The sequence below is a fragment of the Petromyzon marinus genome, chromosome 10 (genome assembly GCF_048934315.1).
Source record: "Petromyzon marinus isolate PM22_M1 ecotype Great Lakes invasive population chromosome 10, UKy_Petmar_22M1.pri1.0, whole genome shotgun sequence".
In the NCBI taxonomy this organism is placed as follows: Eukaryota; Metazoa; Chordata; class Hyperoartia; order Petromyzontiformes; family Petromyzontidae; genus Petromyzon; species Petromyzon marinus.
In genome coordinates this window covers 16,553,040-16,576,178 of record NC_133676.1, presented here as the reverse complement: position 1 = coordinate 16,576,178, position 23,139 = coordinate 16,553,040, and the positions used below count along the sequence as shown (strand labels likewise).

The 23,139-nt window shown below is 43.7% G+C and overlaps 1 protein-coding gene across 3 annotated transcripts in view; it reads left to right on the top strand.

Annotated features, from left to right (window-relative positions):
- Nucleotides 1-23,139, top strand: part of LOC116940824 (receptor tyrosine-protein kinase erbB-4-like) — a 285,921-nt gene that overhangs the window by 237,052 nt on the left and 25,730 nt on the right. For all 3 annotated transcript variants that reach the window (XM_032951051.2, XM_032951049.2, XM_032951050.2), the window contains 5 exons: nt 3,807-3,962; nt 6,796-6,871; nt 10,217-10,363; nt 15,392-15,489; nt 17,351-17,518. In XM_032951051.2, the coding sequence (XP_032806942.1) occupies nt 3,807-3,962; nt 6,796-6,871; nt 10,217-10,363; nt 15,392-15,489; nt 17,351-17,518 (645 nt within the window). The remainder of the gene's footprint in view (nt 1-3,806; nt 3,963-6,795; nt 6,872-10,216; nt 10,364-15,391; nt 15,490-17,350; nt 17,519-23,139) is intronic.

The following is a 23,139-nucleotide window of genomic DNA, read 5'->3' as shown; positions in this document are numbered from 1 at the left end:
GCCCTCTCTCTCTCTCTACACTGAAGAATGACCATTGCCCTAAACATCAACCTGCTGTATAGTTTTCCATTATAAACCAGACAAACTTGCTGAGTGTGTGTGTGTTTTTTTTCATTTGACAATCACAAGATTGCGAGTTCGTATTCCTTTGCTGCGTTGACTCGGTCCGACGCCGTTCTACGACCGATAAAAAAAATCTTTACTACGTTGGCACACCATCATCGGTACTGGTGCTGTGGAGAAGTTGGCCCCAACCATAGGAATGTGGAATTAATATCACTGACTCAAGGCCGCAAAACATGAACACAGCCCTGCACTTGTTTTAGAGCGTTTTTTCTTTGCACGGCATAAATGTTTTGCCTCTGTGTGTATTTTATATGTAACAACTACATCTCAATCACATTAATGTCACTGAAGTAGGCAGGCAGACGCGAGGGAGGTTTACGAAATAAAATCATTTGCAATGGAGACGATGCAGGCAATTAAATCATTCTCATAACCGTGATTTCAAATAAAAAAAAACAAAGCCTGTTTGTCAGCAGTACGTGTGGATCAGTGCCTGTGTGGCATCTTCAGTGTAATCTCTCTGTAGATCTATAAAATAAGTTCCCTGGAGATGTCAAAGGGGGGGGGATGTTTTACAGAAGGCTCAGTTTGGCTGTGGTGCTGGATATCAATCAGATGAAATATGTGACATTCATGCCCCATTTCATGCCCCATGTACTCATCCCATGTGTGCCAAATCCCGCGTTGCTGTGCAGTGTCCTTGCGGTACGTGTGACAGATTTACGTAATTAGTCTTAGGCAGATGCCATTCATTATGATGTTCTTACAGCTAAATCTTGCAACGAGGACAAAGATTTGCGTGGATCGTGTGTGTACACACACATATAAATGTGCTGTATTGTGTGAGTGTGTGACCACATGCGGTGAACCTGTACCGCTCTGTGGGTAGTCAACAGTCGATGTTCTATCGAAAGCCATTCTCACCATAGCAGTAGTAAAATTCTGCCAATGCTGGGGCTGATGGTGAGAATGAGCCTTGCAGAACCTTCAACCGCTATAGGAGATAACTGGCTGCTGTGACTGATTGAATGAGTAAGGAGGTGATGTTACTCTTTGGTTCTTTCGGTCAAGTCACGTGGATAATAAAATAAAATAATTATTATTTTCTACGTGACTTTACCGAAAGAACCAAAGAGTAATTCCTGCGGTTACGAAAGCTTCCAATCGAGGTGTTGTTAAATAAATAATTGCTCCCTAATTGTTAGCGCATTAATAGGTCAGCAAATATAGCCAAGGTCAAGTTGAAGTTTTAATTTTTTTTATTTTAGAGTGACTGTGAGATGATGTTTGCTGTTGCGAGGCCTGAGCCAGTGGTGAAAAATGTGTCTGCATTTCTACGAATCAAATTCTGGAAATTACTAATCAATGTCTATTGCCATTGTGCCTAGACAGGGGAGACTATGACAAAAGACTCCGTGGAAATCGATGCACTCGGTATAAATTAATGCGGTCAGCTAAGCCCTCACACAAAGAGGTCTAAATAAGTTTGATAAATATTTAGAAATAACCATTTAGAAACAGAGAAGAGCCTCGCTAGATTACGTAATAAAGCACCAACATACATGTTAACATGGGGGTTAGACAAGGGGACAGTGATGGAGGCCTTCATCCAGCAGTGGATTGATCACGGCTGATGATGATGGCTGGAGCTTGTGTTTACATAGACCGGCCACTACTGACTTACAGAACAGTGGAACTTTAACACGTAGCAGGCTTTCACGAACAGTATTATTCATAATAAAGTTTTTGGGTTAGATCACGTAAGTATAAATGTGTCGTAACCCTCCACCACACGACACACCGGTGGGCTGAAGTAGTAACTAATTGGCGCGTTGTTTACGTGACAAACCTTACTGGCACCACAAAGTAGTTTTTGTTCCTAAGATGTTTCTTTTGTTAGGAAATGTATATTGAAAGCCCGCGAAATGTAAACACGATAGAAAATGAGTAATAACCAAGAACATTACGGTTTTCTGAATGTTTGAAACTTCATTTTTCCTCCATGTGGATTACGACGGCGCTCGTAATTAAATGCAAATTTTTCATGAGCGTTTTGCTCTTGGCTTTCAATTGTTTAACAATTGAGACCAATCGTTTCATCAATTTTCTTGTTTAAATTACATGCCCTTCTTGCCGCTGGCCTTGCATTCGCTTCAATTACCTGAAGGTTGTTTCTATGTCATCTCGTGAAGGGGGGGGGGGGGGGGAACTGCTCCGCAGGTTAAACTTGGCCACTCGAGAGCTGTTTGTATGACAGTTAAATTGGCAATAAATTGTGGTGCCTCATACATACGGCGGCGAATGCGCAATATTTGTGTCACCTACACAGGTTAAAGTGTTGCATTTGACACGAATCCAATTTATTCATTGTCAAAATTAAGTAGCAACTGTCCTTTATTGACATTTTTTACATTATGGAAATGGCTCCATTCGGAGAGCATCCCAGACATAGTAGGCGCTCGACATTAAGGAGCAAAAAATACCACTTGATCGACCCAATATAGCAGCACGGAAGAGAATCTGGAATGGAAAGGACGGCCGCTGCTTTAGAATTTTGGATGCACATTTGTAAGCTAGGTTTTGCCACCTGATGATTGCCTACAGCGCCATCGGTCACGTGATTCTACATCTTGAGAGGAAGCGTTTGAGAAGCAGATCTGTAGGGGAGGACCGATGCATGCATCCTTGCATCTTTTAATATAATCCACGAAGCTCACAGTACAAGCGTGTATTATTTTAATTACATATTTTGTATTACTCTCTGTAAGATACTGACCCATTGTCGTGATAATATTCAAGCACCTGTTGAGAAGAAAGTGAGGGCAGACGACATCAGTGGGATATCTATAAAGTGATCACCTGAATCTTGACTTGAAGCTTTTCGTGACTGCAGACATTCATATTCAATATCACGACGTTTCGATCACAACACAAGCAATCGTCATCAGGTGAAAAAGGGGGGGTTATGCGCAATCGTCATCACCTGATGACGATTACCTGTGCTGCGATCGAAACGTCGTGATGTTGTTATTATTTTATTTTTATAATGTTTTCTATCTGCGTGGCTTTACCTGAAAGACCCAAAGAATATGATCACCTGAAATTGATCAATAAATAATACAAAAAGGTGCAATAAGGCTATACTTCTTTTGGTATAGCAACATGCTGATACATCACACCTAGGCGCGTGCTCCTCCGATTAGCATCGTTGGCTCCGTACGGTGCGACAGAAGTTCAACATACATACACACAAGGACATTGTGCGATTGGAACAATGAGCGATGAGGGAGAACCGGGCAAAAGAGGCACGGTGCAATTGGAGCACAGAGTGGCAGGGAATGGCGGCAGTGGTGGCGGGTGAAGGACAAATTGTTAAGCGGATGGGGGCTAGAGTTGCCACTTTGGAGGTACAAAAACACTGGGACATCATAAGAAGGGTATCTCACAATACCATTACACGTGAATGCATATTGAGTGGTGTATTATTTTGCAACTGACTAAAACCGGGACTCTTAATATCCTGGGAAGATGTGCAGATTTTCCAGGACAGATACCTCAAAACGAGAACTGATCCTGGGGAAGACCATGAATAGGAGGTAGCTTGTGTTTTGGACGTCCAAAATCCAAACAATGCCATTGACCGACGTGATCGACCATCAGGATGCGTCGATGACCACTGGCCAACAGGGCCTCCGCCTAACCCGGCAGGCTGCCACCCTCTGTGTACGCCCCCTCGGCAGGGCATGATGTACCTGGAGGAGCAGCGCTTGGTGCACCGTGACCTCGCCGCTCGGAACGTGTTGGTGAAGACCCCGCAGCACGTGAAGATCACAGACTTTGGGCTGGCGCGTCTGCTGGACGTGAACGAGGTGGAGTACCATGCCGACGGTGGGAAGGTACGTGATGGACCGTCTGAACACCGGGGGTGGTGGGTACTGGCCTGCAAGATATAGTGGTTTGGAGGCAGGGGTCCGTGGAGTACGCAGAGATGGAGCCATCAGGCTTGAGGCACCCCTGAATGGCAATACGTCTCTGTGAATAAGCACCAAATCAAGTACATGTAGGTTTAATTTGCTTCTTACCTTCCATTTTCTCAACAAATTTGGACATTTTAATTTGACCATTATTAGTTGGCAATTATTTTAACGCAGGTTGTTAGGTTCTGGTCTCTAAAATGGATTCAGCGACTTAATTTTATCGTAGCAAAAATCTGAGTTTCTTACCAGCGAGAAACACACCACTACTCGACTGGTATAGGCGTGGAGGAACACTTTAATGGGAAAGCAGAAAAAACTTTATAATTACGTCTTGCACAAATCCGCGTGAGACGATACTCATCTCCTGTTAACACCCCTGCACCGGTGGTGAAAATTCCACATTCCTGTGCCAGGGATCATTCTATCCATTGAACAACCCCCGTGTACTTTCCAAAGACTAGTACTTTTTATGAAAAAAAGAGTATTCTAATCACACTGCCACCTGGCCACGTAAACATTTCCACAACATTACTGTTAAATATTTGGTAGACGCGTTGACTTTGATTGTTGATAATAGTGAAAAAATCCTTTTACCTATTTCATGCATTCCATTGCTAATTATCTCCCATTACAAAATGTAAAAATAAAAGAATGAACATGAAAAACTGCTCGCAGATGTGTTTGATAAATACACACCAGAAATTTCATTCTGATTCGCACATCTATACATCATCTATACATCATCTATACATCTATACAAATGCCTCCATGAGAGTCAATGAGGTTGACTGCAGTGCTAATGAGGCATGCATGGACAGTTGTATAAACACCGTCATGGGACATCACATGTGGAAGATGCCATCTCTTGCACTGACACACCTATAGACTCATTATGAAGCAGTTCCCTAACCCAAAACTGATGCACAGGTGGACTGTGCATATTGAACCTCGCGGGGAGGAATCGGGCACAAGACTGGCCCTGAATTAATTTGAAGAATTGTCTAAATCCCTTAAGTGTAGGTGATGGCTTTGAAAATGACATTGTCATGGATGAAAGAAGTTAAACTTGGAGCTAATCAGTGTGCATGTGTATGTACGTGCTTGCTGGTTTCTGTATACGTGCATAGATTCATACAATGTGTTTGTGCGCACATTTGCCTAGGTGTGTGTGTGTAGGGGGAGCGGTAGTTCAACGGTTAGCGCTCTGCGCTGTGAACCCAGCACCCTGAGTTCGATTCCCGCTCACAGCCATCACCAGTGACGATTAACTGAACCAGTCGCGCGCAACGAATGTGTGTGTGTGTTAATCTGGGGTGGGAGTATTCGTGGAGTGCTTAGCACACTGCACTACGAACCTGGCGACCCGAGTTCAAATCCCAATGATGAACAACAACAGTGACGATTATGTGAACCGGTCCTGGGCCTCTGCTAGATCGACTCATCCTCAATTGCGCACCTGGTGGGGTGTGTAAACATCGCCACTGGGGAGACAAAGGCGGCCGTGCGTGGTGCTGACCACCCACCCCCTCGTGTGCCATGCCGGCCTTCATAGGTGCTCGCTAACAGCACTTGCCCCAACGGTCTTTTAAGGTCACACAGGGGATCTTTGTCTGTTTTTGTGTTTCTACACTTCGTATGTATTTGGGGGAAACATGCAACGTTGTGCTTAAGGAACTGCAATCTGAGGTACCTGGGTTGAATTCCTAACCATGCAGGCTACAGTGACAAATGGCATCATTACCAGGCACGGCCTCCCAAAGGCCAACTTGGCCTGAAATTGGTATCTAGCGCAGCGTGTTAAGGAGCAGGACTGGGAGGCGGGAAGACGCGAGACCTCGTGCATCTCTTGCGGAGAGCCACAGCCACACCAGGTGCTCCCCAACATAGCCCTTTACACCGCTCGATTTGCGTAACAAGCTAATATGTCACTTTTATTCATTGCCACGTTGGCTTAGGGTGTGCATGCATATGTATGTACGTACACATACACATTTGTATTATAAGGAGATGCGGTGTGGTGTTCATCACATTGCATTTCTTGTGACTGTCGGTTCAATTCCAAGTTCTGCACCCAGGTCCATTTACATTCTGATTCCAAGGCTTCATTTACATCGTCACAAAGTGTCTACATCCTCCAACTCATGTTTGCTGGTAATAATCCCAAATAGCTGCCCGGATCCCATGGAGTAAATTCTACATTGCCATGGTGCGTGCCAGTGGTTATTAGCAACGGGACGAGCGTTCTTTATACCCCACAATATGGACCCATTGTATTGACCCTGAAGCAACGAAGTGCTGAGTCAACCCTCAAATGGAATATTAACTCAGCCTTACAATTGCAAGTCGAGCAGTCTGAGGCATTGAAAACCACCCAGCCAGATTCGATTTGGTTGCCTCGACTAAAACAGCAGTTAGAATTCACAATGCTTTTGTCAATCCAGTGCTGGATGTAGGCCTCCCCGCATTGTGCGTCGGTTGACCATACTTCACCGCCCTGGTCAATGCTGGTTGGCGATAGAGGGGGGGGGGGGTGATAAGACTCAGATCTAGTTATACAAAATGACTAGCCACTGCGCCACCACTGCATGGAGTATATTGAGTTCATCACCGAATATTTCACAAACTTCACAGACAGGTACCATACTTTGAATGAATGTTCATGCTGTTGTTATTATTATGTATGTTGTTGTATTAGGACCGTTGGCTTTGGAAATTATTCCACTAATGCATCGAAAATTGTTGTGTTCTGTAGATGCCCATCAAATGGCTTGCCCTGGAGTCGATTCAGTACCGGACCTTTACCCATCAGAGCGATGTCTGGAGCTATGGTGAGTGTTGTGGAGCGTGGTGAGTGTGATGGAGCTATGGTGAGTGTGATGGAGCTATGGTGAGTGTTGTGTAGCTATGATGAGTGTGATGGAGCTATGGTGAGTGTGATGTAGCTATGGTGAGTGTTGTGGAGCTATGGTGAGTGTTGTGGAGCTATGGTGAGTGTTGTGTAGCTATGGTGAGTGTGATGGAGCTATGGTGAGTGTTGTGGAGCTATGGTGAGTGTTATGGAGCTATGGTGAGTGTGATGGAGCTATGGTGAGTGTGATGGAGCTGTGGTGAGTGTTGTGGAGCTATGGTGAGTGTTGTGGAGCTATGGTGAGTGTTGTGGAGCTATGGTGAGTGTTGTGGAGCTATGGTGAGTGTTGTGGAGCGTGGTGAGTGTGATGGAGCTATGGTGAGTGTGATGGAGCTATGGTGAGTGTGATGGAGCTATGGTGAGTGTTGTGGAGCTGTGGTGAGTGTGATGGAGCTATGGTGAGTGTTGTGGAGCTATGGTGAGTGTTGTGTAGCTATTGTGAGTGTTGTGGAGCTGTGGTGAGTGTTGTGGAGCTATGGTGAGTGGTGTGGAGCTATGGTGAGTGTTGTGGAGCTATGGTGAGTGTTGTAGAGCTATGGTCAGTGTGATGGAGCTATGGTGAGTGTTGTGGAGCTATGGTGAGTGTTGTGGAGCTATGGTGAGTGTGATGGAGCTATGGTGAGTGTTGTGGAGCTATCGTGCGTGGTTAGCAGTGGCTTCTTACTAACATTCAGATGCAGTTACATTTAAACACTCTACACACACAAATTGTACCTACTGTATTCTAACCAGCAGCTTTTATAACATATTTTGCGATACTCGTTGTCAGTATTAATTCTGAAATATTAACAATGCGTAGTTACTCTTCGGCAGTTGATGTATGGTGCAATCGTATTCTGTGACGATACAGTACATCATCTCAATGCAGCCACACCTTAAGATAATACTGGACATCTGTTTTAAAAAAAGCTTTATAGCTCATCGGATTGCTCCAGCCTAAACCATATTCTAATTCTGATGTACAGAGGTAGGGGACGACATGTGGTGCTTGGTGGGAGGGAATAGAAAATGGCACAATACAGAGAGGAATGGGGGGGGGGGTTGAGCAACTACGTGGTGAGAAGCGCTCGTAGGCCACGAGGAAGGGCGACAAAAGGTCTTCAGCCTATTCTCAGACGGAGAAAAATAAGTTCCGAATGCAAAAAAAGGGAGGGAACGGGAATTCCAAACGACGTTGGTAGCAGAGCGGAAGGAGCGAATTTCCATTGAGCAGAGAGGATGGCTTAGGGATTCGACAAGAGGACAAAGGGAAGGGAGAGGTAGCCAGAGTTTGACGGGAACAAATGGGCAACTCACCCAGTCATAATGAAGGGTAATCCATCTATCTTAAATACGTGGAGGATTTGTGGAGATACTGAGAGCAATCTTATAATTGATCTGGAATTGGATCAGAAGCCAGTGGAGGGATTGCCGTCAAGGGGTCTCATTTTTAGGTACAGGTGCAAAGTTGGCTGGCAGTGACTCGTGTGGATCATCCCGAATTCAGCTCTGAGAGATTTGAAAGCTGTAAGAGAGGATTGCAGTCATCCAGGCGGGATGTGGGCTGTAGAGAGAGAGAGAGAGCTCTGGATCAATGATCACTTTGGGGTTTTCAAGTGGACAGTGAGACCTGAGACTTTTTTTGATGATGAGAATTAATTTAGTTTTTTTAGAACATGCAATTGCACAAAATATAAATGGATCCAACCGTCGATAACGCAGTGAATATTCCCCATGTCCATTCTGGCAGAGGCCCTTCGTTTTGGAACAAAAAATACAGCAACCTATGGGTTGGATGATGTAGCAATAACCATACATTGCCTCACCAAAAAACATTTACCCATTGCCATATGTATGGTACATGTTTTACATACGGATCACCAAATTACATGGATGATGGGGATTGTTTAAATTACCTACTTGATGTTTCCAAACTGCAAGCTTCCATAATTCAGTCACCATTTAGCCGCGTAGTGGACACCGACCATATTCAGTGTGACACATAGGAGGGCAGCATGGCGAGTACAATGCCCAGCCACTTTCGTCTCGTCATTGCTGATGTTCATATACTGCATCAGATACTCATTTGAGACTGAGTTGACCCAGTGGAGGCCCAGGAAGGTTCGGACACCGCTTGCCATTGAGATTGTGCTTAGCCAAGCGTTGAAGTCAGATCGTCAGGGTCGTGGCGTAGTGCACAACCCACCGAACATCAAATCCCGATGCACAACTGTGTGTCGACAGGCACCCAGTGTATGTTGACAAAGATCCTCCGTATACCCTTCACATTATTTTGGGGGCAAGTGCTGTTAGTATGTGATAAAGGGACATCTCATTTAGGTTGTTTTCTATATTGGCAGTGATAAAGTGGAAAATAAGATGCCTTTTTTTGTGAACAGTTGCCGTAAGTGAGTCAATTAGCACACCGATTATTTTTTTATACGTGTTAAAATATTTAACTTAGATGATCCCATTTTCTAGGGTGTCCAGGATGTCAATTGACACACACAGTAAACAAGTAAGAACATGGACACAAACATTAAAAATCATCCAATGGCAGTGGTATTCAACCGACACTGCTGAAATCCTGTTCTTTTAGAGATAGGTGGTGATTCATCTAATCGTTCTACACATAGCCACGACAATAACCATTACTGCCTCTGAAGTGCAGGGTTACTATTATTATTATTAAAATAATCATGTATTCCGCTTGTTTACCCAGAAAAAACTTTACTGAATCTCAAGAGTCGATATTCTGGAGGATCCTGCCGAGTGCACAACAATAGGGGGGGGGGGGGGGGGGGGAGGGCGATGTTGCAACTTACAAGTAATCACAATTGAGCAATTTGCGGATAATCTGAATCATTTGCAGGTTTGGCCAAAAAATTGATGCTGTGCGTGTTTTTTTAGGGCGCTGCAGTGGCAAGATGTTAAATCCCTCGCCTGGTATACAGGAGCTTGTGGGTTCGATTCCGACCCTGACGCCTGCTGTATATTTGGAGGTTGCATATTCTTCCCGTGTTCGTGTGGATTTTTCTCCGGGTCCTCCGGTCTTTTTCCTCCACATTTATAATCGACGTGCGTTTAGAGTATTTGGCTGCTATAAATTCCCACGTGATAAGCCACTTCGTTGAGCTAACATGTGTGGCCAGGTCGCTCCTGAAACAGAGCTGTATATAGCTCAGTGGGCCTTACCCGGTAAAATAAAACAAAAATAGTTAAAAAATATATATATATATACTTTTAGTTAAAATAGTTGTAAGCCGTACAAGCGGGATCTTTGCAGGAGTGACCATCTGGGAGCTCATGACGTTTGGAGGCAAGCCTTACGAGGGCATCTCGGCGAGGGACATCCCAGAGCTGCTGGAGAAGGGGGAGCGCCTCCCCCAGCCGCCCATCTCCACCATCGACGTCTACATGATCATGGTGAAATGTACGCATCTCACCTACCACTTGGTGGTTCATCGTCACAAGTCATCCGAACACGACTTGGTGTCAGTCATCTGACCGGGTCGTGATGTTGCGGAACACCTGAACCCCCCCCGCCCCCCCCCCCCCCCATTGGAAGGTCACATGTTCAACTCAAACATGTTCCCTTTCAGTGAAAGTCGGCAGTGGTTGTCCAAGCATATGGAATTTAACCAAAGTTAAGCACTGTCCAGAAATTGTTTGCTCGCTCGTGAGTCAAAACTTCTGACAATGATGATGGAGAAGCTTTCCCTGCAAATATCCTAAGAGCCATTGTTCGTGAATATAAATTCCACCGTATGTATTAATAGCCTTGCATATGTTTATTTATGAAATTGGAGGTAAGATTTCATCACGTATAGGAACTAAGATGGTGATTTCAATCTTAAGATTGAGCTGCTAAGCCGAGGATATTGTCAGCAGCTAATTTTGCAAAACTGAAGCGTTTTAAATGATTGCATTTTGTTTTCTTTGGTGGAATATGGGTTCCTTTCTCAAAAAACACTTGACCTCGTTTCATGATTATGCACGGGTGTGCGTCTCTTACTCTACTTCATCAATCGTTCGCTACTTTAGTAAATTAAAATATATATTTTTGTTGTATGTAGAAAAAAGGCACGTTATTCAAAACCATGATGTTGTTTAACTGAAAATAAGCCACTGTTAATCAGCAATTTAACACCACGAGCAGATGTGCTTTGATTGTCAACTTGCTGAAATGAAATTGGGGCTCACACTGAAATCTCAACAGCAATTAAGTGCAGGCAATAATCAAATGAATTAGATGAGGTTGCGTTTATTTTATCTGATAGATGGCACCGGCAGAACACTCGGTTCATATGTGCAAGATGACCATTTCAACTCCTAGTTCGGAGATCAACTCGGCCGATGGTATTTTTGGGGCTAATAGAGAGGGTACCACTTGTGGAAAGTCAAAGGTGATTATCACGTGAAATCGATGGCCTCTGTCATAGCAATGTGGAATGTCCTCCGTTAGTTAAATTCCACCAAGAGAGATGGGCACCACTGCATTCGTATTTGCGCAGGAAGTCGCTTTTTTCATTTTAGTTTTATCTTTGCCAACCACACATTAGCGCACATTCATGTAATCTGTGTAATACATTCATGAATGATTACTTTAATTATGGTATGGAGAAGTAAATGAAAACTAACATTTTAATTATATTAAAAGTCTTATAGCTACTTAAAAACATATGGCCTTAAACACAGCTTGTGATAATACAACTCAAACGCAAACTTGTTTCTGAATATTATAAGCCTAATTAGAAATACACCGAGTCGCCAATGCAATTTAACAGTTAATTTATTCTTAATCTCATATGCTGCCTCATTTAATTAAGCATAAATACATTTTAATCCCTTCAGGGCTGGTACAGAGATATTTTGACAGAAGTTGGTCTGCACACAGACCCCATACCAAGATTATTTCCCATCTCATCCGATCAATGCACACTTAATATAACATTATGTTCATGTTATTGCTACTTTAAATGGGCATAACAGTATATACACACATACCGTCTTCTTAAAAAAAATCAGACGAACATCAGTGGTGAGTGATATTTGAACCGGTCATGGGCATCATGAATGTCCTTTACTTACCCAGATGAGAGTCCTTTGAGACGAATAATCTCCTCCTTAAGGGAGGTCGAGAGAACCATAATGATGACGCTCTTTTTTAATTCCTTACATAATTTACTGGGGCAGCAACGGGAATTAAACTATTGACTCCATACATTGACCATCTGATTATCCAAATGGCTATCCTAGGAGTAATTACGGGTTTAATGTCTGCATCGCAGCTTGAAAATGTCTTCGGTAAACGTAACGACAAAGACCTCTTTTTAAATGAATTCTGAACTGCTCTCAGACAGGCTGCAGTGGTCTAGGTCAGGGGTCAGCAACCGGCGGCTCTGGAGCGGTGTGCGGTGGCTCTTTAAGGACTTCTGCTTCGTGACGTCGTCGTTTATTAAGGATCCGCCACCGTCTCGTATACACGTCCATTGCGACTCTTGACATTTTGAGGGTTCTTTTTAATACCAAATTACTCTTCTTGTTATTTTGGTTTGCCGACCCCTGGTCTAGAATGAGGCTCATAGACTAGTTTAGAGAGTACAATTACCATGAAATGTATACAATCAGAACATCGTGATGCCTTTATTATTTCCAGAAATGGGAAAAGCCTCTTTATTTTTCATCAAATGAGAACTAATTTGTGGAAAGTCAAAAGTGGTTGTTTCGTCGAGACCCTCGGCCCTTGGCAAGGGGATGTGGATGTTTTTACCACAGGCTCAGAGCTGCCAATAGTAATGGGCACCACACAAATGGTTCGTTTGAACAGATACCTCATAGGAACTATTTTCAAAGTAACAGCATTGATCTATACATTAAGTGTCTTTCAATGGCCATACTCAGCATGCAATATATCAAATTCCACTCGACAGTGTCTCCTTATACCAGCCTCTTCTACATCGCTGGAGAACTCGGCTTCTTACTTTCATTACCCTCTGTAGTCGAGTTACAAAACAGTAATCAGTTGGAACTGAAATTAGCTAAATATATATTGTCTTACCTTCATAAGAGAGTGACAATTTAGAACACTATTCGTTGGCCTGTTTTCTAGTCTCACAAAATGGTCACTTTCCACAATTCATTTCATATTGAAGATGTTCTTTCTCATAGACAAATACTGATTTATATTTATTTAAAAACATGCTTCCTCAAATACTGCCTGTTAAAAAGGGGCTGATCACATACACTCTCCCATTGACACACCTCCTCATACCCTCACTCAGTCAACACGCACTCACCCATTACCATCACCCCGTGAGTCACCGAAACCTCCACACCCTCACACGCTCACACGACTACCCCCACCACCACAGTACTTGGCAAGGCATCACCCCTCCACTGTCTCTCTCCCACGGATATCGGCCACCCACGTGTGGGAGCCCAACTCGCGAGCTTGTGTAACTACTCCCTTACACTCCACCCCCCACCAACCCCGTCTGAGCGTACGCCGCTGTACCTTCCCCTCGTTTGATTGTTTCTTCAATAAAATACTTCTGGTAAAAAGGGGGGGGGGGCTGGGTCTGTCAGCAAGTGTCACCTCTCTCGTACCTCCTGCTCAGCTGTTTAGGTCGTGCCGTGTATCATTGTGGAAAAAGGAAGTGCCGTGTTTGACAATGCTGATGACTACATTTTAAAAAAAAAGATTGGTATAATGCCACCCATTTGGGCACTCAAATGCGGGTGTTAAATGCACACATCAGCAAGACTGCAAAGAAGAGCTAAAAAACAGTATCTCTCTAGACATCTCTGACAATTTACATGATGTGCACGGGTAGCGTTGTGATTTGTAACGTTGAGATTAATATTGTAAGAGCCATCGTGCACGACACGCCGCTGCATATTTTATTACAAAAGTATAAAAAAAGAAATAATCTATTAAATTTCATGGCTATTTTGAAAATAATGTCAAAGCACTTGTTCTTTTTATTGTCATATAACAACGAGATGGATGATGAGGATGATGACGGTAGAATGATTAGATTTTATGCGATTTCCAGTCCCTTTATTCGTATGTTAATGGCCCCTTTGGTGCACATCGTTATTATAGCAAAGGGGTAATGCCCATTAAGAGAGTACTTTCTCTCCGAACAATATATCACGCCAAATATTACCCATAGCCGAAGGTAGACACTCATAGTGAAATTTCCAAGAGGGGGGAATGATCTTATCGACATGCACTGTGTCTTAAAAGTTGAACTGGGCAAGCATCGCTCACTGAAATGAAACCATTAACAGATTCATGGCGAGTGCTTTAAATGTTTGGAATTGCGCCTATTGGATTTTTGTCAGTAGCATTCAGGATAACACGTGAGCAATGACGGTTCACTTCTCTTTGGGTCAATGTTGACCCATTGTAGGATCACAAATGTAAAACAGAAACATGGCAGAGTGTGTTGTACAAGAGGGAGGGTCATCGAGCGGTGGACTGAGGAGCTATCGAGGCCGCTGATCGGTCTACGGTCGTCCAGTAGTGTCGTGAGGTCACTCACGGATGCAGGCTGCCCGAGTGGATGTTGGGAAGTCCTGGTGGGATGATTGTGTTCACTACAAACTGTCCCACCTGGTGCTCTCTTGCAAATGTATGCTTCGAATGTACTCAATTGTACACGTGTATTTTAATCACGATACAAGTCATGAGTAGCACTGCCCCGTAGCACGCAATGGAGATACACACCTTTGATTTATGATGCGAGGAGCACAATTGTGCTTTTACTTAGGCTGTTTTATTTATATTTGTGTAGTCTACATCATGGGACCTCCTTTGCCAGTACCAACATATGAGAATAGGGTTTTCCCCTTTAATCTGGCAACAAAACAGGTGTTACGTTGTTAAAACACCAAACTGAAACCTTTTACAAGGAATCATGTCTGCATTAACCACAATACTTGTGGTCAAAATGCAAACAAAAACATACTCTGATGATATATGCATTATCTTTGAAACTGATTGGTCCACACCAGATACAGCTTTCTTTTGAGCCTCGTCTCAAACGGTGTTAGACCAGTGCAGTCTAGTTTGCAATAGCAAATACATAACCTCACACAACCTTCAACCGATGTACATATATGAGCCCTGTTGTTCTGTAGGATATATGTCCATGCCCCTTTCCGCATGACTGTAAGTGTCATTTCCCATTTCATCTGGAGAAATATAACACGCGTTTGTGTGCTTTGATAGAAACGTCATAATGATGGTTGTAGCATTTGAATTAGTCTGTTCTCCTGAACATGAATGCACCGTGACCCAATCTGTCTGTTTTTGTGAACTCTAGGGGCTTTTTTCAGTAGGGCTCTGTGTTGACAATTGGTGCTTGCCAGTCTGCGTCTCTATGAATACTTAATCCTGCCTGCCTGTGTCCCTCTCTCTCCGTGCGAATGCTGCCTCTCCGTGCCTGCTCAGGCTGGATGATTGACGCTGAGAGTCGGCCTCGCTTCAAGGAGCTCGCTGTGGAGTTCTCAAAGATGGCACGTGACCCGCAACGGTACCTGGTCATACAGGTGAGCAGTGACCTCGCCATGCACAACATTCTGGCCTTCCGCCAGCTGGAATTCAGCAAGGTAAATGTACGCGTAATATTCGGCACTACCACCGCGCTGGTTTACGCAGCCGTGCTGTAAAGCTCTCCGTTGTGTTTTTGGGCTGCATTGACGCAACACGCCGCACAATCCGAATACGGATCGGAGAGCTGTTTTCTGTGTTTTAAATGTCTGTTGTTGAATAATTTCTGTAGTCGCGGAAATGTATCGGTGGACCTAAGCGAGTACTCGTATTGAAAATTCCACATTCAAATGACAGGAATCAATAAATTTTTAAAAGTCAATTTCTAGAACGACCTTTTGTCTACTCCCCCCATACACAGCGGCACCAAATGTATTGACCCCCATACACAGCGGCACCAAGTGTATTGACCCTGAAGGGATGATGGGCTCGGTTGAACCTTGAGTGGGATTTCAATTCAAGAACTTCCGATTGCTAGTCAAGTCTTGTGGCACAGGACTACCCATCCGGATATAATTACAATACAATGAGAATTGAGAATGTTTATTCGTGTAACTACATCTCAAGATGTGAAGCAAAAGTGGGTGACACACGCTGAGAGGTGAGTGGTGGCAAATGGTCAATAGGGGAAGTAGAATGGATGGAGGTGCATCATAGGTGGTGGCATTTGTCTTCAAGGCATATTATTAAAGTATGAGCCACCCAACATTGATACTGCATGGTCCATCGTAACACGGGCTGTTGTTGTAACGTTCTGGACCCGCCCCTAAGCATCGGGTTCCTGCTGCAATATAAATGAAGATTATGATTCTGACAGGCTGGCACCAGTAGCTGACCTGCTTGCAGGCGAGTTCCCCTCGTTGTATATGTAAGGGCTGCAGAGAGTAGCACGGAATGAAATCCTTGCACAACAGCAAGCATGCGGCTCTCCGCGCGCACCTCGCTCGCAACTTCGTCACGCGCTGCCTCCTAACGCAAGTGCCCTGCAACGTCCCAGGAAGCCACCAGCTGCCACCGAGGCCGCCTCTCCACTGTGCCCTCGACACAGGCCGTACATCGCTCCGCACGCAGCTCCCCGCGGTGCCTCGAAACCGCTGCTCCGTCCAGAAGTTGCGGCCGATCAATCATTCCGCTAAGCGGCCCAAGCGCCGGTGCCTCGCGCAGTTCCCACTGCGGCATCCCTTTGATCAGTGATGACCACTGCTCATTGCATTCTGCGATCGATGCTGGTCAGTCGCCTCTGCTGCGCCTTCGTAAATAGCTTCGACATTTCGGCAGGTGCTTACAATTGCCTCAGGTGTGAAGGAAGAGGAGAGAACGGTCCATGAAGGAGTGGGATGTGTGTGGAATGAAAGGGTCTAGAAACCTCGTCTGTGCGTTGGTGACGAGAGTGTCCGATGCAGTCCCATCATGTCCCCTGGTTTTTAGACCTCAGCGATGGCCACCCTGTGTTCAGTGAATGACCACAACCCTGCCCAAGATGCAAACAGAGTTGTGCTGATGCTGTGAAGTTAGTGTGCGTTTGTGTCTCTGTGTGTCTGTGTGTGTGTGTGCGGAGCGGTAGCGGAGCGTAGCTACGAACCTGGCGACCCGAGTTCGATTCCCGCTCACGGCCAAAATCAGTGACGATTATCTGAACCAGTCCTGGGCCTCCCCTAGGTCGACTCAGCCTCAAATGAGTACCTGGTGCGGTGTGTAAACATCGCCACTTGGGAGACAACGGCGGTCAGCCGTGGTGTTGGTCACCCACCCCCCTCGTGTGCCGTGCCGACCTTCACAGGTGCTCGCTAACAGCACTTGCCCCAACAGTGTGTAACAGGCTACACGGTGGATGTTTGTCTCTGTATCCGGTGCCTACAGGGAGATGAGCGCATGAGTCTTCCCATCCCCTCGGACAGCCGCTTCCTGCAAAGTCTGCTTGCGGAGGAGGACCTGGAAGACTTGGTGGATGCGGACGAGTACCTCATGCCGCAGCAGCCGTTCTTCAAGGACAGCTCCACTAATCCAGCCAGCACAGCCTCTGACGTGGTGAGGAACGGCCTGCAACGAAGGGAACAGAGAGCACATTGTATGTCTTGAAACGTGGCAACACGAGATGATGTGCTTGCTACATGTTCCTGCGGCTCGGGCTTATTGTAAATAAACAGGCCAGCGTATGTCAAGAAGCGGTTTTAAAACGCACCCATTAATACCGATTGGGTTAATCAAGTGCCTCTATGATCAAGCGAGAGCGTGGGGTGGTGCTCATATCTTTTTGTGACTTTGATTCATGGGTGTAAACATTCCTATGGTGGGGACGAGTCTCACCATAACTTAACCACTGTTGACTTCCTACTCAGTGGTACTTATGATCTGAAATTAACGATGGGCTGATTTCATTCCTGCTCGGGTTTTGACCTCACAAGGTTTCTGATTGTGAGTCACGTGCTGTAATCTGGGACCAACCAGAAAGTGTTGGTTTGATAATGATAATTCAAAGATTAAAAAATACGCTGTCTGTGATTAAGGACTGACAATTTTACCAGCAGCTTGAGCTTGGTCAGTAAAACTACACACACGCTCACAATTGGTCGTATGAAGATTTATTTCAGGAATGTCATCCCGCTAAACTCCCACCTGTCTGGCATGACTTTGGAGAGATACACTTTCTATTCAGAGTCCCCGGTGCCAATATCTTACTTGTGGTTGATCCAAGGCTACTGGTATGTGCTGTTGAAGATCACTCGAGATGTTTTTGGTATAACATACTTAATTGACCTGAAGCCACGGAGTTCAAACTGGTGTCTAATTATAACGATTTTATAATGTATGATACGTGTATGTACAGTGGGCTTTTCGATGGTCTCACTTTTGTATGTGGCTTTGGTTTCACAAGAGAAGGTATAAACAATTGAGTTCACATTTGTTAAAGAAGGGTAATTTATATAGGTGCAGGGATATTTTCATATTCGTGCCAACAAGGTTAAACGGTTGCACTGATCATTGAATGAGCCTTAACAGCATATGACAAACTAAATGTTGATGCATGTTAACGCATTCTACCGTAGGTGTGTTGGTACGTGATCTATTTCAATTGCACGTTCTGCATGCCGTAAGCGTGTTGCAGAGTGTGCATCTTGTCATATTGACTGCGCTAAGATGCCAGTCAGCAAGCTGCTTCAGTGCCCTCTGCATGTTGGACGATCTCAGCCAAGTAGGAATCGATTGCCGTATAATACTGCGCCAAAATGTGTGACAGCACTTTGTTCCATTCACACCGATCTTCGTGATTAATACGTCCAATGAGTGGGATTTTCGCAATTGCAAGTTAATTCTGCTGAGCTCTGGACCTTTTTGGTTTCATGCGTTCTGCTGCCCGTAATTGAAAACTAATTGACTAATTAGCTCAGTAAGCGTAAAGGTATGGACTTGACTGGCAAATCTTAAGACTGTGTTGTTGGTTGATGCCTCACATCAGTCGCTATATTCATGGATAACCTCTTAAATCCTTACAAAACGACATTCTATGAATATCGAGGAAATAGCTACAATTGTACATGCTATTTTTATATTTCTGTTTCCGAGGCTTTTGCGGTTTTAAAACTGAATTTTATAATTAAGAGCCTGTACTGTTGTGATTGGTTAGAGAAACCCAGCCAGTTGATTCTTTACCATCGCCACCAGAACAAGCATACATTGAATGGAATCGTGACCCAGAATTTTGACAATTTATTAAATTGTTATGGGGACCAATAGTTATTAGATACCTACCTTAATGTGGGCGACTGTTTGCTGGTGTCATGCCCCCAAATGAAAAGTATTAAACAATCTCCAAATAAACGTTATAAAAATAAAATGAACATCCTTTAACTTTGCTATAACTGCCGTGACACCTCGACTCTTGTGTAGAATGGATAACATTGATGGGCTATTGTCTCATCAAACAACAGGCATGGAATTTAATTGAAATGGATCTTTAGACTTTACACAGACAAATATCATACAACATTAATAAGGCAAGGGATAACCGAATATCAATACAAACATACTTAATGGAATCCCAACAAGAAACACTCTATCTAATTTATTAATTAGTAAAATGGCCAAAGGAAGCTTTTTAAAATTCACTTGAGAATAGACTGTAGGTCTTTAGATTAAATATAAATTATAAGATTAAACATGTTATGTAGACGTAGTGGGGAGGTTGAGAGGGAAGTCAGTTGTATTTACAATCTGGCTTTGTAAAGCAATTAATCTAAACGTATATTCAGGTGTTATCGACCAATTAATACGTCTTTACATGTGGGAGGAAATTGGAGCACCCAGAGAAAACCTACGCGTGTGAGGGGGAAACACTCTATCCCACATAGATGGAACATATACGGTAAAACCTTGGATTGCGAGCATAATTCGTTCCGGAAACGTGTTTGTAATCCAAAGCACTCGTATATCAAAGCACTCGTATATCAGTTTTGATCACGTGACGCTCGGCAGACAAAGCGTATACTTACTACTCGTATTGCAAGACCTCGCTCGTTTATCAAATTAATATTTACTTACAAATGTTTGCTCTTCTTGCAAAACACTCGCAGACCAAGTTACTCGCAATCCAAGGTTTAACTGTACATGTATGTTGAACTTCTTTCGCATTGTACATAGGCAACTGTGCTAATCGTAGGTGCGGGAACAGGTGGAGTCCACATTTTTGCTGCGTCACCTTCTCCTCCATGTCCACGGGAAGGGTGCTTCACAACAACCCTCACCTCCGGCAGTGTTGGATCACAGGCCACGCACATAGCCACCACTGTGAACACCTTGAATATTGGACTTGTGTATGCTGGTGATACTGTAGTTGATCGAAAACATAGCACATTTAATCTAGGTTGTGATACCTGATGATGCACTCACTTGAAAAACAAATCCATGGAACTTGTAAAATGGCTTTGATGTGTATATATGGCACCTCCAATTAGCGCGGGTGACTACGTATGGTGAGAAGTAAGTTCAACATACATACACACACACTGTACATACTACACACATCTGGCTGTGCCTTGCCAAAGGAACCACATAAGTTGTCGCATGCCATCGAGATTACCGCTCTTCTCGACACTCTTCCTATCCCAACTCTACATCGCAGCTGGTTCAAAATGCAGCTGCTTTTTGAATCCACAGAGTAAGGAGTTTGAGCACACTGCGCCAGATGCATTGGTTTACAGTTGAAGAAGATCTCAAATGTACCATGGGACTCATGATCGCTTGCAACCCATCTTCAGTTAGCACCATCTCCCGTCTGGTAGGTGCACAGATCTATCTCTGGCAGGTTCCGGTGATATAATCTGCGTCAAATTATCTTCAGCATTACGGACACATCTCGCCTCACCACTCTGGTTCTGGTCTTCTTCGTCCAATGTCAATTCAGGCCTTAAAACTTGGAGCATTAGTAAGGCATTTTAGGAAATTAGCAATGTTTTTTTAATGGTTGGTGGACGAATGCCGTATGGTTAATAGTTTAGAGCGCTGCAATTATGTACAAAAATAGGTTTATCGGTAGGTGCCTTGGAGTGGTTGTTTGATGAGAGGCACAGTGTAACACAGATGTATTATTATGCAAAAGGCATAAGGTCCACAAGAGATTGAATGTTAAAATAATTGCGTGTAATGTTCGTATTGACTGCCTCAATTAATTGACTGTCTGAATGAATATGCACAATGAACCGTATATTTATTATCCTCAAACAGTGGAGTTCCTCGTATCTGTGACAATTGACGACGTTCGTGGCCAGAATCTATCCACAGCTTCATCAAAGCTGCGTGTTGTAATCACCAGCGAAACGTCACAGTACTCAAGTTGTCGGTTTACTACTCCTAAACACCGGACCGGTGTGCTGGAGTAGTAACTAATTGGCAAGTTTTATTTACGTGACAAACCTTACTCATTGGTCTGTGTCGGGTGGTGGCGGGTAAACGACACATTTATATTTACGCGATCTAACAAAAAAAACTACTTTATTACTGATGACGTCTGTGAAGAATGCGAGTGAGGAAGCTGATCTTTTCGTCAACGTCAAAAAAACAAACGTGATGTCAACCAAGAGTATTGATCTTCTTTGGTTATTTCGGTAAAGTCACGTAGAATGAGAATAAAATAATAAATTGATAAAATAAAATAACACAATAATATTCTCACGACGTTTCGGCCACAACACAAGCGGCCTTCATCAGGTGAAGGGACGAGACTGTCTGGTAGGACAGCGCTGGAGTCACTCCAGCTGGAGTCACTCCAGCGCTGTCCTACCAGACAGTCTTATCAATTTATTATTTTATTCTCATTCTACGTGACTTTACCGAAAGAACCAAAGAAGATGAATCATTGCAGTCACGAAAGCTTTAAATCGAAATTCAAGAGTATTGAGTTCATGAATTGTGTTCTTTCTAATAGAAAAGGACAGAATATTTCAATTGAGTGGTTTCCAGTGGGTACGTCTTTAAATATAAGTCGTCAACAATTTTAGTGTTTTTTTGCCGAAATATACTGCTTTTTTATGTCTGATCGTAAATAGAAAATATATATTTACCAGGTTAATTAGTATATTTAATGAAAACTTTACCTAGCAAAGACAGGCTTTTTGAACTAGTGTATTATAATGACTTTCAAGTCTCTCACTATAGAGTATGTATGGGGTACTCTATCTCTTATATAACATGAATTACTCCGTGGAAAAAAAGAAGGCACGCTTATACGTACGTTACACGAAGTTTCCATGAACATAAAAGTGATATACTTTATCAATACAACATTCAGGACACTGCTGCAACAACAAAAGTCAGCAACATTGCCAGAGATTCCAGGAGGCATTGCTTCAGTGGGAAGAATGTATGACATCAAGTGGCCAATGTGCTGCAGTTGTATTTGCAGGAAGAATACATTCACGAGACACCACGGCGAGATGGTGAGAGCTATAGTTCAAGTTGCACGAATGTACGTCGAACTTATTTTTGCTGTGCTAATTGGAGGGGCGGAGAGTTATTGAATTACCTCCTTTAAAATCAATGTAGTTTGAATGATTAACGTGGCATGGGACGCGAACAGAAGCAGCAATGTTCAATGGACAATGAGCCATCTTGTGTTTTACCTTGGGTGTGTAAATTATGTTCCAATTTTTCTGCCAGTTTGGTGCTGTGGTTAAAGCATTCAACTTGCATCCCGAATGTTTCAAGTTCAGTTCCCAGTTTAGGGTCGACTCGGCCAATCATCCGTTTGGGTAGATACAATTATTCACTACTTTGCAGGAAGAAAAATCTATTATTCTAAGGAGTGACTGGACACCTGTCACAGGAATGTGGAATTTGCAATACTGGCTTAAGTGCACCAATGAGGGGGCAGATTATCCGTAAAATTATGCAGATTTTATCAACTCCGGAGGAATAATGGGCTTAGCCAACCTCCAACCTGGATTTAAACTCACGGCTTTTCCAGATATTGTTCCTGCTGTGAAGATTTTGCCCATATTGCGTAGCAACTTGCATTTATTTTTTGATTAGTAGAGGGAAGGCAACAAATGACAAATTGGAAACTTGGCATAGTTAGTGTAATATTTATGAGAACATGTTAACAAAGCAAATGGGTGCTCTTGAAGGTTATGTTTGCACCTCGGAGAGTTCAACCA